Source organism: Nicotiana tabacum, chromosome 16 (genome assembly GCF_000715075.1).
Source record: "Nicotiana tabacum cultivar K326 chromosome 16, ASM71507v2, whole genome shotgun sequence".
Classification (NCBI taxonomy): Eukaryota; Viridiplantae; Streptophyta; class Magnoliopsida; order Solanales; family Solanaceae; genus Nicotiana; species Nicotiana tabacum.
The window spans coordinates 11538191-11553484 of record NC_134095.1 but is presented as its reverse complement, the minus strand read 5'-3'; the positions used below and the strand labels follow the sequence as shown (position 1 = coordinate 11553484).

Genomic DNA, 15294 nt, shown 5'->3' with positions numbered 1-15294 from the left:
ACTTATGAATCTAACTTGTGATGACTTTTATCGACTTTTGTTCCACAACTCACTTGACTTCAAACATAACACACGATTATCGTACAACTAATATAACTCATAACATAACCTTCTTATCAAGTTAAACACCTTAGTCTCACCCCAAAAGTACATGCTATCACATCCCTAACTTGTCGACTTTCGACGAAACATTATTTTCTTCAATTCCTTAGCTTCTAAACCTTCCAACCCTCTTTGTACTTGTTGTCCATGATCTTATATATTTGTAATCTCCATGGTAACATGATTAAATTACTTTATGTGCTTTCAAAGATGATCTCATTTGTGAGCTTGCATCAATTGTATTACGATGTACTCTCACGTATGAAAATATGGGGTGTAACAATGTCTAAGTCCCAAATTACGATACGCGCCGTCAAAATACGGATCCGTATCCGTTTGCTCAAAACGTTGACCGAAGTCAACTCAAATGAGTTTTAAAGCACGATTTCACATTTTAATCAATTTATGGAAGACACTGACTACAAATGCAAATCGAGGAAGGCTGAACAGAGCCATTTGAGATTTTAAAATACAGAATTAAGGGTTAAAACTATAAATAACTTATCGGGTCATCACAGGTGCAAACATTTTTTAAAAACTTAATTCGGTTGCGGGGCAGTTGCGGCTGAGGTACTTTTGACTAATACCATCGTGAAATTGCTATTTTTCTCACAAAATTATGGTTCTTCTATTGGCTATCAGTCATATATAAGTGACTGTGTATTAATAATGAAAATGTTTATTTGACAAGAAAAACTTAAAAATGTGAGAGATGATTACTAGACTTTCATAACTACAAAATCTTATTTTCGTTCAGCTGCTCGAAACAAAATACACCAAAATCGTATTTTTTTGGTATAAAAGAAATTTGCAATTCACCAAAAATTCTTAGATAGTATAGATCACGTGACGACTGCAGTGATCTTTTGATAATTTTTAACTGAATTTGTCTCATAAATCAAACTATTATTTTTTCTTTCTCATAATTTTATGTATTTAAATAAGAACGGGAAGCTTGAGACATAATATAGTAATAGGGCAAAAAATACTCATTAAAATTGAAATAATAGAGAAGTTTTGCTATCCGGGGCGGGGCGGGTTTATGCAGGCCGAGGCGGAGCGAATTGAAAACTAAAATTTTTGTTATGCGGGGCAGTTGAAATCTTGGCGAGTTAAGGTTGAACACGCATCACAACCGCTCTGCCCCGCACCACTGCCATCTCTACTGGGAGGCAAAGTTCTTAGTTGAGCTACAGCATTCGAGGCATCTTTAACATTTAATTATTGATGCAATCAATGATTAGCTAATCGTAAGCCAAGTGACACTTGGATTACCACCAACACATATGGTGGCATGGTTAGGCTGCTTCTTGACCGTAATTTTCGAGTTCGAATTTTGAGAATAGAAAAATTCCTAATATAGAGTACTTCTTTCGATCCATAATAAGTGATCTTTGGACTTTTGATACATCTCTTAAGTAATTATTAACTACTAGAAGAAAAAAGATATTTTGACTAAATTGCCATTAATTAAATTTATATATTGTCAACTTGACTCAAGGACAAATTTAAAAAAAATAAGGGCAAATTTGAAAAAAAAAGTTAATTTCTTTTTAATTATGAAAAGAGGACATTTATTTTGAACTAAAATAAAAAGGCCAAAAGATCGCCTATTATGAACAGGAGGGAGTACCAAATATCACATTGTTAAACCAAAAAAAGAGAGGATGAAAACAATGACAGAGAACAAGAAACGCATTCATATTGAAGGAGACTAAGGTCTTATCCTCAGTTACAGACATGAATCTAATGAAGTCTATTATCACTTTTTATTTTCTTTCATCTCATGATGTCCTAATCTATCACTGATAATCTGAAAATTGACCAATTTTCACTGATAGTGTAAAAACGTGACCATCCAGGAAATAACGTTGAGCAAGATCAGGATAATGTGAAAACTTGGCCAATTTTCAAATGTATATTTGTTCTAGCAATCACATCTTTTCATCTGGCCCACTGTCCAAACTTTTGTCTCTTGATAGAGCCGTAGGACAGGACGTAATTTGAGTCAATACGGAGTTTTAGAAATAGAGAAATTTTTTAAATTTGAAATGTTAAATATGTTTGGGTATTTGTGTGTGGCTATAAACTCACATCATTAAAAATAAAATTGAAAGTTAAAATTAATTTTTTTTGTTAAAAATAGAAAGGTGTCATTTTGTAGAACATACAAAAAATGAAAATAATCTCATATAAAATGGAAAGGACATTATGTAAGTCTATTAGGCGTATGATCTTACCATTTGAACTCCGTGACTTTTACGCTCAGCATCTGAGTCAAGAGAAAAGACCAAAAGGACTGAATTATTGACAATTTTTCTTTTGAGATGAAAAATCACATCCTAATACATTTTTGGTGTGTCTGGTACGAGGAAAAATGATTTGCTGGAAAATATTTGTTATGAGGAAGTTATTTTCTAGTATTTGATATATACGATGAAAGTCATTATTCATCAAAAGGAGGAAAATTACTGTCCTCACTATGTACGGAAGTCATCTTAACCTTTAATTTTATAGTATTTGCTTTCAAACTAACACACATAAATTATTATTAATTAATTTCTAATACTCAAAAGTCACATTAAACTCATTTGTTGATATTATTAACTTACATTTTTTCGAAAAAGTTCAACAATTTTCATGGAAAAAGACTTCCATCATACCAAATACCTGATTTTGTGGAAAATATTTCGTGAAAAATATTTTCCATAAAAAAGGGTGATTTTCTCATGTATTTTCCGTTACTCCTATATTTTTTGGTTTACGTTCGTAATAGTTTGAGTATCACAAAATAAATGTTCTCACCAATGAACTATAGCCCTCTAGTTAGGCATACTTGTGGAAATAATATTCTGGATTCACACCGGAGCGGAATTAGGTGGGCGGAAGGGGCCTTCGCTCGAAAATTATACTGTATATATATAAGGTAAAAAAAATTCATATACGTATAATTCCTTTGTTTTTTTTTACGTATTTACATTTTTTATTTTTTTTGAATCCCTTTAATAAAATCCGGCTTCCGCGACCGCTGAATTGGTGTATCAATCATAATCAAACCATGCTTTAATATTGCATGTATCTATATCCAGATTGCTATCAACCATGACTAGGAAAGAAACAAAAGTAGTTCTCATTTTCTTCCCATCATTGAGAATAATAAAAAAGTAAGTGTATCTAATACCAAGATTATAATAATAAGCAAATAACAAACTGCTTTATTTTGAAAGAATAATTTGATGAGATTACATTTGTTTGAAAAAGTTATGATCCTTTCTGTCTCTAAACCACATTATAAATAGAGTTTCTTGTCCATCTTGTCACCTCATCCTGGAGTTAAACAAAACACAAGAAAAAACAATGAATTCTCTTTTCCCTCTTTGTTTAATTCTCTCTCTTTTTCCTATATTTGCAACTCCAACTTTGTTGTTTCAGGTATTCCAAGAACCTTTCCTCAAATTTTCTCACATGTATATATATACGTATCTCTATACTCTATATTTGTGTACTTATTCAGATATATATAACAGTTCATTTTTTCTTTCTTTTGTAATGAATTTAAGGGGTTCAATTGGGAATCAAGTAATCAGCAAGGTGGATGGTACAACTCTCTAATCAACTTAGTTCCAGATTTGGCAAAAGCCGGAATTACTCATGTTTGGTTACCACCATCATCTAACTCTGTTTCACCTCAAGGTAATTACACATACTCCCTCCGTCCCATTTTAACTGTCGTTTTAGTCCAAGAAAAATGTCTCAAAAGAAATGTCGGTTTCAAAGATCATGAGAGAATCAGTATTTTTCTGATCCTCCCCTTGCTATTAAATCCCACTTTTCAATAGTAGCATTTAATAGTCCGGAAATAAATAAGGGTAATTTAGTAAACTAAATATTATACTTAATGTTTTCTTAATTGACATGCTAAAATCTTAAATGACATTTAAAATGAGACAGATGGAGTAATAAAGTTGTCACTTTTTATTGAATGCACGCATAAAAGTGGGATTGGCGTGTGTCACCTATCCGTCAATGAGATTGAAAAAATTGTTAAAGAGCAACGTTTAAATCCCATTAAAGACAAAAAATGCTTGTTGATTTTTTCGATGTCTAAGTTTAGGATGATAGACTTATCTCGTACCTTTACTACTGGTTAGTGGTAACAGATACTTGATGGATTAGTCTGATTAGTTAAGGTAAGCGCAAGCCAACCCTAAAATTATCGTTTATAAGAAAATAGGAAAAAGTAGGACAATTCAATTGTTAAAAATGATACATCATAAGTTATACAGAGATGGATCTAGAATTTTAATTAAGTAAGCCCATAGTTCAGTGAACCTTTTATACTTTCGTGTGCATACTTAATATAAATCTATACTCTTATACATTTTTAAAATAGTTTGAATTTAGATTGAGGCGTAGTTAAATAATTGAAGACTGGAGTTTGATTTAATTATCCTATATTTGACATGCATTTTACATGTTTGAAGAATTGCGCATACTAAGACAGATTATAGTTGTTGCAAATGGGATTACTTGAATGCTGAAACCATCTTTTTTCGCCAGGTTATATGCCAGGAAGATTGTATGACTTAGATACATCCAAGTATGGGAATCAGCAACAACTGCAAGCTCTTATTAAGGCTTTACATGATCAGGGAATAAAAGCTGTTGCTGATATAGTTATAAACCACAGATGCGCCGATAAGAAAGATAGCAGGGGAATATACTGCATCTTTGAAGGCGGAACGTCTGATGATCGTCTTGATTGGGGTCCGCATATGATTTGCAAAGGCGACTCGCAATATTCTGATGGCACGGGGAATGATGACACCGGTTTAGACTTTGCAGCTGCACCTGATATCGATCATCTTAACCCCCAAGTCCAAAAAGAGTTGTCTGATTGGATGAATTGGCTAAAAACTGAAATTGGATTTGATGGTTGGCGTTTCGATTTTGTTAGAGGGTATGCTCCTAGTATCACCAAGATTTATATGGAAAACACGTCCCCGGATTTTGCAGTTGGTGAGTTTTGGAACTCTATTGCCTATGGCGGAGATGGAAAACCGGACTATAACCAGGACAATCATAGGAATGAGCTAGCCGGGTGGGTTCAAAATGGCGGTGGAGCTGTAACAGCTTTTGATTTCACAACTAAAGGAATTCTTCAAGCTGCTGTTGAAGGGGAGTTGTGGAGATTGAAGGATTCAAATGGTAAACCTCCTGGTTTGATAGGTATTTTGCCTCAAAATGCTGTGACTTTTATCGATAATCATGATACTGGATCGACACAAAAGCTTTGGCCTTTCCCTTCAGACAAAGTTATGCAAGGTTATGCATATATTCTCACACATCCTGGAATTCCCTCAGTGGTAAATTTATCTTATTTTTGATCAAATATTGTTCATTGCATTTCTGAATAAGTCCGAAGGGGAGCCTTGACGTAACTGGTAAAGTTGTTGTCATGTGACCAGGAGGTCACGGGTTCGAGCCGTGGAAACAGCCTCTGGCAGAAATGCAGGGTGAGGTTGCATACAATAGACCCTTGTGGTCCGGCCCTTCCCCGGTCCCTGCGCATAGCGGGAGCTTAATGCACCGGGGCATTTTTGAATAAGTCCGTTTTGCAAGAAAGTTACAACCATTTCTTTTTTTTTTTGGTTGCAGTTTTATGACCATTTCTTTGATTGGGGGCTGAAGGACGGAATTTCTACTTTGGTGTCAATAAGGAATAGGAATGGAATATCTGCAACAAGTAATGTGCAGATAATGGCTGCTGATGCTGATCTTTATGTAGCAATGGTTGATCAGAAGATTGTTGTGAAGATTGGTCCAAAAACTGATCTTGGAAGTCTTATTCCACCTAATTATCAGGTGGCAACTTCTGGACAGGACTATGTTGTATGGGAGCAAAAGTCATAAACATATTGCATTTGCTCTTGGAAACTTTTACCAGTAGTAATTTATTATACAAGAAGTGACCGTGGGAAAAAAGATCAAACTTTTATATGACATTCGATGGAGCCTGGCTTGTTTTAGCTACAATATGACGCAAATTTAATCATAGAATTCAATATAATTTCTTCCTTTGTGATTCGTGATAATGTCTTCAGTGTAAACTTTTGCATTGAACCAACTCTTCTGCTTGAAGTTTTTTAGTCCTTAAATTGAAATTGAAGAGCTACAGATTAATCCATAGCGATCCAACCAGCTATTAGTTAGTAATGTGAAATACTGTGAGAAATATAACCATTGCCAACAGTGTATTTTTACAAGTTTGTTATCGCGAGTGCAATACCAGATATTGCATCGAGTAGGCCCACTAAGAGGGTAAAGCAATTCGTACTAAGTGTTGCGGAAGCCAAATGTATATAGTGTGAATAAGTCACAACTACTATACCAAAAATTATGACAGTCACCAAATAATAAATAAGACAATAAAGCAACAATAAAGGGAACACCAGAATTTATGAGGTTCGGCTAATTTTGTCTACTTCTCGGACACAACCAATATTTTATTTCACTCCAAAAATACAAGTGAAATAATACTAAAGAGAGAAGATACAAATGCCTTAAACAGATGAGAAGGCAAATGAGAGGTGTGTTTAAATCCTAAACATTAAGCCTTATTTTATAGGGGGAAAATCCCCCCAACCCTTCTTTTCCCACCGATGTGGGACAAAAGATTTGCCAAATTCAACAAATCTCCACCTTGGCAAAATTCCACATCTTCAATTTTCTCTCAATAACAAATTTTGATTGTGTCTTCATCTTCAATCTTCAGTTTTCAACAATGTTGATCAAATTCAAACAATGTTGAAACTTGACCGCAGTCACCACCTTTGTCAGCATATCAGCAGGATTCTCCGTAGTATGAATTTTCTTCACTGTGACTCCACCTTCTTCTATGATTTCTCGTACGAAATGATACCGAACATCAATGTGCTTCGTCCTTACATGATAAACTTGGTTCTTCGCTAATTGAATAGCACTTTGACTATCACAAAAAATTGTGATACCTTTTTGTTCAACACCAAACTCCTTTAGCAATCCTTGAAGCCAAATTGCCTCTTTCACAGCCTCTGTAATAGCCATGTACTCTGCCTCTGTTGTAGACAAAGCAACTGTTGACTGCAAAGTAGACTTCCAACTAACTGGTGCCATTGCAAAAGTAAACACATAACCAGTAGTTGATCTTCGTTTGTCCATATCACCCGCAAAATCTGAGTCACAATATCCAACTACAGACTGATTGTCTTCCTGCTCAAAAACTAACCCGACATCTACAGTATTATGAATATACCGTAAAATCCACTTCACAGCTTGACAATGCTCCTTCCCTGGATTGTGCATATATCTGCTAATAACTCCAACAGCTTGTGAAATGTCAGGCCTTGTGCAAACCATTGCATACATCAAGCTACCAACAGCATTTGCGTATGGTACCTTTGACATATACTCTCGTTCAGCTTCATCCATTGGCGACATAATAGTACTTAGCTTAAAATGGGAAGCAAGTGGAGTACTAACTGGCTTAGTCTTGTCATCTATGCCAAAACGTTGAAGTACTCTCTTCAAATATTCCTTTTGAGATAAACAGAGTTTCTTTGAACGTCTATCTCTAATTATCTCCATGCCAAGAATTTTCTTTGCCTCGCCCAGATCCTTCATCTCAAACTCCTTCTTCAGTTGAATCTTCAACTTATCAATTTCTTCCGAATTCTTGGAAGCTATCAACATATCATCAACATATAGGAGAATATATACAAAGGAACCATCTTTAAGCTTGTGCAAATACACACAATGATCGTATTTGCTTCTCTTGTACCCTTGCCGCAACATAAACTCGTCAAATCGCTTGTACCATTGTCTAGAAGATTGTTTCAATCCGTACAACGATTTTTCAAGTTTGCACACCATATTTTCTTTTCCAGCAACTTTGAATCCTTCTGGCTGAGTCATGTAGATTTCCTCCTCCAAGTTTCCATGTAAAAACGCAGTTTTTACATCCATCTGAACTAGTTCCAAATCCAATTGTGCTACCAAAGCCAACATAATTCTAATGGAGGAATGTTTTACAACTGGAGAAAACACTTCATTGTAATCAATTCCTTCCTTTTGAGCATATCCTTTGGCCACCAATCTTGCTTTGTAGCGAACATCTACTTGGTTAGGAAATCCTTCTTTCTTTACAAATACCCATTTGCACCCAATTGTTTTCTTTCCCTTCGGGAGATTGGCCAATCTCCATGTATGATTCTGATGAAGGGACTGTATTTCATCATTCATGGCAATCCTCCACTTATCTTCTTCTGAACTTTGGACAGCGTCTTTATAAGTGGTAGGAACATCATCAGCTACAATTGAGGTTGCACAAGCAACCGTCTCTATGAGACGAACAGGTTTCGTTATTGTTCTTTTTGGCCTGCTGGTTGCTATTGATTCAAGTTGTTGTTGAGGTTCCTGAGTTGGAATCTCCTCTACTGGCTCTCCTTCCAGAGGGTAATCTTCATTTGTTTCCTCCTCTGCTTCTTGTGTAGGAAAAATAAATTTTCCCTCAAACTCCACCTGCTTAGAAGCACCTTTATTTTGTTTGGTGTCTTCTGTTACCTTATTTACCATAGCAGATTCATCAAAGGTAACATCTCTGCTGAATATTACTTTCTTTGTCATAGGACACCATAAGCGATATCCTTTGACTCCAGAAGTAATTCCCATAAAAATAGCCTTCTTTGCCCTTGGATCCAATTTTGACTCCGTCACATGATAATATGCAGTTGAGCCAAACACGTGCAAAGAGTTATAATCTACAGCAGGTTTTCCATACCATTTTTCAAATGGTGTCTTGCCATCAATAGCAGCAGATGGTAGACGATTAATTAGGTGGCAAGCATATGTAATTGCCTCAGCCCAAAATTCTTTGCCCAAGCCAGCATTGGACAACATACACCGTACCTTCTCCAGCAAGGTCCGGTTCATACGTTCTGCCACTCCATTTTGTTGTGGTGTATGTCTAACAGTAAAGTATCGGACGATGCCATCATTTTTACAGACCTTATTGAAATGATCATTTTTGTATTCACCTCCATTGTCTGTGCGAATACACTTGATCTTCTTGTCTGTTTGATTCTCCACCATCGTCTTCCATTTGAGAAAAATTCCCAACACTTCATCTTTGCTCTTCATTGTATACACCCATACTCTTCGGGAAAAATCATCAACAAAGGTTACAAAATAGTGCTTCCCGCCCAATGAAGGTGTTTTGGAAGGACCCCAAACATCAGAGTGTACATAATCCAAAATGCCTTTAGTATTATGGATCGCTGTACCAAATTTAACGCTTGTCTGTTTCCCTTTAACACAATGCTCACAAAACTCCAAGTTGCAAGCCTTTACTCCTTTTAACAATCCTTGATCTGATAGAGTTTTCAAGGATTTTCCTCCAGCATGTCCCAAGCGCATGTGTCATAGCTTGGTTGCTTCTGCCTCTTTGTCGTCACTGGATGTCACTGTCGCTGTCCCAATAACTGTACTGCCACGATAGCGGTACATATTATTATTCTTCCGATTAGCCTTCATTACCACTAGTGCACCGGAGCATACTCTCATCACTCCATTTTCTGCAATGATTTTGAACCCTTTTGATTCCAGGGCTCCCACAGAGATGAGATTCTTCTTCAAATCCGGTACATATCGAACATCTGTTAATGTTCTGATCATTCCATCATGGTTCCTTAATCGTATTGAACCAATGCCATATGAGGTAAGAGGGTTGTTATCCGCTGTGTGGATGACTCCATATTCTCCTTCTTGAAATTCCACAAACCAGTCCCTGTTGGGACACATATGATGGCTACAAGCCGAGTCCATCAACCATATGTCTTATGATGTTGATGACTCTGTTGTAACTAATGAGAAGTCTGAATCATCACAATCAGCTACATTTGAATCCATAATGGCCTTTCCATTGTTATGTTTGGCCTTATTCTTCAACTTCGGACAATCTTTCTTCCAGTGCCCTTTTTCTCGACAAAAGGCACATTCATCTTTGCTGGGTCTGGATCTTGACTTGGATCTTCCCTTCTTTGTCCTCGTTTGATTTTGAGGACGACCCCTTACAAACAGTGCTTCTCCTTCTCCGCCCTTCTGTTTTTCTCGCTTTCTTTGTTCATAGCTGTACAAAGCCGAACAAACTTCTCTAAGAGAAACTTCGTCATTTCCATGGAGTAGAGTAGTTTCAAGGTGCTCGTACTCATTAGGAAATGACGCCAACAACATCAAGGCCAAGTCACCATCATCATAAGTTGTATCCATATTTTGCAAATTTGTGACCAACTTATTGAAACCGGTGATATGTTCATTCATCGTGGTACCAGGAACATAGGTGAAGTGAAACAGTCTCTTCTTCATGTACAATTTATTTTGACTGTTTTTCTTCAAAAATTTATCCTCCAGTGCTTTCCATAATTTACTTGCAGAAGTTTCCTTTGTGTATGGATATTTCTGCTCTCTAGCAAGATAGGATCGAATGGTACCGCAAGCAACACGGTTAATAATTATCCAATCTTCTTCTCCAATAACATCTGGTTTCTTTTCTTCAATGGTCAGATCTAGCCCTTGTTGAAAAAGGACATCTAGAACCTCGTCTTGCCACATCCCAAAATGTCCGGACCCGTCAAATATTTTTACCGCAAATTTCGCATTTGACATAATTCTTGTCATAAGCGAAGATGCCAATGATGACGTATTGTTGACACTTGATGTAGATTCTTCTTGTTTATTGTCTCCCATATTTGACACAAATATTATTTAATAGCTGACGACACAAATCAAGATTATTTCCTTTCTGATGTAGAAGATCAGACTAAACTGCAACTACAGAGCATATTCAGACAGAACCTTGACTCAGTTACCAAGATAAATCTTTTCTGATGTGGAAGATCAGACTATGCTGCAACCACAGAGCATACTTAGACAGTACCTTGGCTCTGATATCAATTGTTGCGGAAGCCAAATGTATATAGTGTGAATAAGTCACAACTACTATACCAAAAATTATGACAGTCACCAAATAATAAATAAGACAATAAAGCAACAATAAAGGGAACACCAGAATTTACGAGGTTCGGCTAATTTTGCCTACTCTTCGGACACAACCAATATTTTATTTCACTCCAAAAATACAAGTGAAATAATACTAAAGAGAGAAGATACAAATGTCTTAAACAGATGAAAAGGCAAATGAGAGGTGTGTTTAAATCCTAAACATTAAGCCTTCTTTTATAGGGGGAAAATCCCCTCAACCCTTCTTTTCCCACCAATGTGGGACAAAAGATTTGCCAAATTCAACACTAAGAAGTTTTTCATTCGCAAATCGCAAGGCCCAAACCCGAGAGAGATCCCAACCATCCCACCACACTCCATAATGATATCTGTATTTAGCATTTTCGAATCCAGTTAATTGGATAGGTGGAGTTGCAAACGAACCTGATCTGGTATATTTAAGGTTCATTCCAGCCAATGACAGGATTCAATATCTAATTAAAGTCTAATAGCTCTTGCAGAAATGCAGGGTAAGGCTACGTACAATAGATCCCAGTGATCCGGCCCTTCCCCAGACCCCGCACATAGCGAGAGCTTAGTGCATCAAGTTGCCCTTTTTACCATGAAGAAAAAGAAAATAAGAAAAATATTGGAAGTTCCATTCTACTAAGAAAAATTATGAGAAAAATTACGTGTTTTCCTTGTCCATCATCTAGTTGAAAAGTACTGCATACAATGTTTTTGCCAGATGTTTGTAGCTACCAATACTACAATATAACTCCTCTCATCATTTTCTACACAAAATGGCACTTAGATAATATTTTTATCACTTAAACACAGTTTAGCAGCCTCTAAGTTCTGTTGACTTGGTCAATAGTGTAATTTCTAGTATACATTAATTTTGAAAAGTCTTCCATATAGGCTATCCACCACCCTATTTTTAATCATCTTATTTCAGATTTCATTAATATACACAAACAGAAAAATGGAAAACAAAACAAACATAAACCTCATTTTCTCTGTGTGTCTTTTGCTGATTCTTTTGCCTGCATTTGCATCTTCTACTTTGTTATTTCAGGTACCCAAGAAAAGAAAACTTTCTAGATATATAAAACAAATCCATTTATGTGCAGAAACATACTTTCTGTAGTATTTTATGTGAAGATGAACCATTGTCATTAAAATATTCAACTAAGTACTAGGTATTATATGTTTTTTTTTAATTTATAAAACAGGGATTTAACTGGGAATCGTCGGGGCAAGATGGAGGATGGTGGAACCATCTTATCAAATTAGTCCCAGATTTGGCTGATGCTGGAGTTACTCATGTTTGGCTTCCCCCTGCCTCAAATTCCCTTCAAAATCACAGCCAAGGTACTCTTCAAAAAAAAAAATTACGCTATCAGTGTAATTTAACATGTTATAGCAAGTTACCTACCTTATTTTCCAGGTAACTAGTTTTTCTTATCATGGACAATTACTTGTAAACATTTATGCTTCACTCTTTAGTCTTTAAGGAACTGGTCATACCATGTGACCTATTACTTTCAAACTTGTAAGTGGACTATGTAGAATTTAAGCATACACACAGAGCCTACGTAGCAGAATATTAATAGGATTGTACCTTCAGCCATTATTGTTCAAGCGTTATAGAGAATCACCTTTGGAAAACTTTGACAAGCCGGACTGATTGAGTCGCATATTTATAGGTAGGCTAGGGACTCTTAGGCAAATACTTTAGCCCCATGGACTTCTCCATAAAATATGATTGCCCTACGGACTCATAATTAATAGTTTCCTTCGATCAAGGAAACTTCTAGATTATCTGATAAGGTTATTAAATTAGACTTATATTTTCTCAATTTGTCAGGGTATATGCCATCAAGATTGTATGATTTGGACACATCAAGCTATGGAAATTCACGTGAACTTAAAGCCTTAATCAAAGCCTTTCACGATAAAGGAATCAAATGTCTTGCTGATATAGTGATAAACCATAGATGGGCTGAAAACAAAGATAGAAGAGGAATCAACTGTTTATTTGAAGGTGGCACGCCTGATAATAAGCTCGATTGGGGTCCGACCTTCATTTGTGGCAACGATACTAAATTTTCCGATGGCAAAGGAAATAATGATACTGGTTTAGATTGGGGAGATGCACCAGACATTGATCATGCTAATCCACAAGTGCAAAAGGATTTATCAGATTGGATGAATTGGCTCAAAACTGAAATTGGATTTGATGGTTGGAGATTTGATATGGTCTTAGGATATGCACCTAAGTTCACTAAAATCTACATGGACAATACTAAACCAGATTTTGCTGTTGGAGAATTTTTCTTGAAATTTAATAATAAACCGGATGGGAAACCGGACTATGATCAGCATAGAAATTATTTACTTCAGTGGGTTCAGAATGCAGGTGGTGTTGTGACAACATTTGATTTTACGACGAAAGGTATTCTTGGTACTGCTGTTGGGGATACGAGATTCGATTTGTTGAAAGATTCTAAGGGACATCCTCCTGGAATGATTGGTATTTTGCCTCAGAATGCTGTGACTTTTATTGATAATCATGATACTTATTCGCAACAGCAATGGCCATTTCCTACTAATCCAAATGATAAAGTTACTCAGGGATATGCCTACATTCTAACTCATCCTGGAATTCCATCAGTGGTATAATATTTCTTCTTTACAATACTATTTCAGCCTCTGCAGTTTTTCCATACTAGTTGTTATAATTGGATGAAACTGCAATGATTTAGATTAAAACAGGACGAGTTGCGCGTTACATCTGATAGAAAACAACCTTAGCATTTTTGTGAACTCCCTTTTGTAAGCTTCACATAATTGTTTCCTAGTCCAGACGAAGAGGTTTGTGATAAGCTAACAACTCGAATAGGAAATAATACATAGAGGTCATGTCGTGGCATTTTAAGAGGCAGTCTGGTGCACAAAACATGCAGCATTCACACAGGGTTCGGGGAAGGGCTGCACACCAAAGAGTGTGATATAGACATGCAACGTATATTGATGCAATGATTAGTAGCTGCTTCCACAACTTGAACCCGTGACCCAGTAGCGTACGCAGGATTTTTCATAAGCGGTGTCATAGTTTGAAGAAATGAACAAATAAATAACTTATTTTAGTTGTAAGCGGCGTCATTTTTTATATTTATCCCCATTATTTTTATTTTTCTTATAAATAACTAGTAAAAACTTTTGATGAAGCGGTGTCCCGTGACACCGCATAGGACAAGGTTTATATGCCACTGCCGTGACCTATAGGTCATACAGAGACAACTGTATCGTTGCTCCAAGACCCCACTTCATATCGTGGCATCTAGTTTAGGAAAATTGATTGATTGAATAAGAGAAAAAAAAAGCATCAAGTTTCGTCTAATTGAAGAGCACTATTCTTTTGTGTTTTGTGCAGTTCTATGACCATTTCTTTCTGTTCCAAGGGATGAGGAAACCAATCAAAGATTTGTATGCAGTTAGGAAGAGGAATGGAATTTCTGCAACAAGCAAAGTGAAAATTTTGGCAGCACAAAATGATCTTTATGTGGCAAACATTGATGACAAAATCATTGTCAAAATTGGACCTGGCAATGTTGGAAACCTTGTTCCATCTAATTTTCAGTTGGCAACATCAGGAGTTGATTATGCTGTATGGGAAAAGAAGGCATAAGTTCAAGACTCAGAGTCATCTGACTATCCAATATGAATAATACTAGCATTAGTATCAAAACATCAGGAAAAAATAAGGTTGATGCTTATGTCCAAAAATTTTAGTTTGTGTTGTGTGTAAAAGTACCTAAGATCTAGGGACAATTAGTGATCAGCAATAAATCATAAAATGATGATACTAAATTCTATGAATAAGAGGAGACACAATTCATGTGTCTATTTATTCTGATTTAGCTCCTCTTTCTCTAGCGCCTGCAATGCATTTTTGGTAGAAAATAAGATATTCAAATAAATAACTTTATAGCAAATGACTATTCATCTATTATATTTTCATTCAAATAGGCATCACACAACTATCAAATTTAAATAAGTTTCAAGGAACTTAATTCAATAATCTGCTCATTGAAACTAAAGTTAAATTACAAATTAAAATATTACTTAAAATACCTATAAATAATTTCACGA

The 15294-nt window shown here is 35.9% G+C and overlaps 2 protein-coding genes across 2 annotated transcripts; both read left to right on the top strand.

The window, feature by feature from the left end:
* Positions 1–3329: 3329 nt before the first annotated feature.
* On the top strand, positions 3330–6194 carry LOC107826644 (alpha-amylase-like). The gene is made up of 4 exons (XM_016653643.2): positions 3330–3534; positions 3663–3795; positions 4663–5468; positions 5761–6194. The coding sequence occupies exons 1-4, from the start codon at positions 3460–3462 to the stop codon at positions 6013–6015; spliced, it is 1269 nt and encodes a 422-aa protein (XP_016509129.1). The 5' UTR covers positions 3330–3459; the 3' UTR covers positions 6016–6194.
* A 5894-nt stretch (positions 6195–12088) lies between these two features.
* LOC107769668 (alpha-amylase-like) lies at positions 12089–15062 on the top strand. The gene is made up of 4 exons (XM_016588905.2): positions 12089–12214; positions 12372–12510; positions 13007–13815; positions 14576–15062. Exons 1-4 carry the CDS (start codon positions 12122–12124, stop codon positions 14828–14830), a joined length of 1296 nt encoding a protein of 431 aa, XP_016444391.2. The 5' UTR covers positions 12089–12121; the 3' UTR covers positions 14831–15062.
* The last annotated feature ends 232 nt before the right edge of the window (positions 15063–15294 follow it).

Coding starts and splice junctions, on each gene's coding strand:
- LOC107769668 (XM_016588905.2), top strand. CDS start 12,122: ATGGAAAACAAAACAAACATAAACCTCATTTTCTCTGTGTGTCTTTTG. Junction 12,511..13,006: donor CCTTCAAAATCACAGCCAAG/GTACTCTTCAAA, acceptor TCAATTTGTCAG/GGTATATGCCATCAAGATTG. Junction 13,816..14,575: donor ATCCTGGAATTCCATCAGTG/GTATAATATTTC, acceptor TGTTTTGTGCAG/TTCTATGACCATTTCTTTCT.
- LOC107826644 (XM_016653643.2), top strand. CDS start 3,460: ATGAATTCTCTTTTCCCTCTTTGTTTAATTCTCTCTCTTTTTCCTATA. Junction 3,535..3,662: donor CTCCAACTTTGTTGTTTCAG/GTATTCCAAGAA, acceptor AATGAATTTAAG/GGGTTCAATTGGGAATCAAG. Junction 5,469..5,760: donor ATCCTGGAATTCCCTCAGTG/GTAAATTTATCT, acceptor TTTTGGTTGCAG/TTTTATGACCATTTCTTTGA.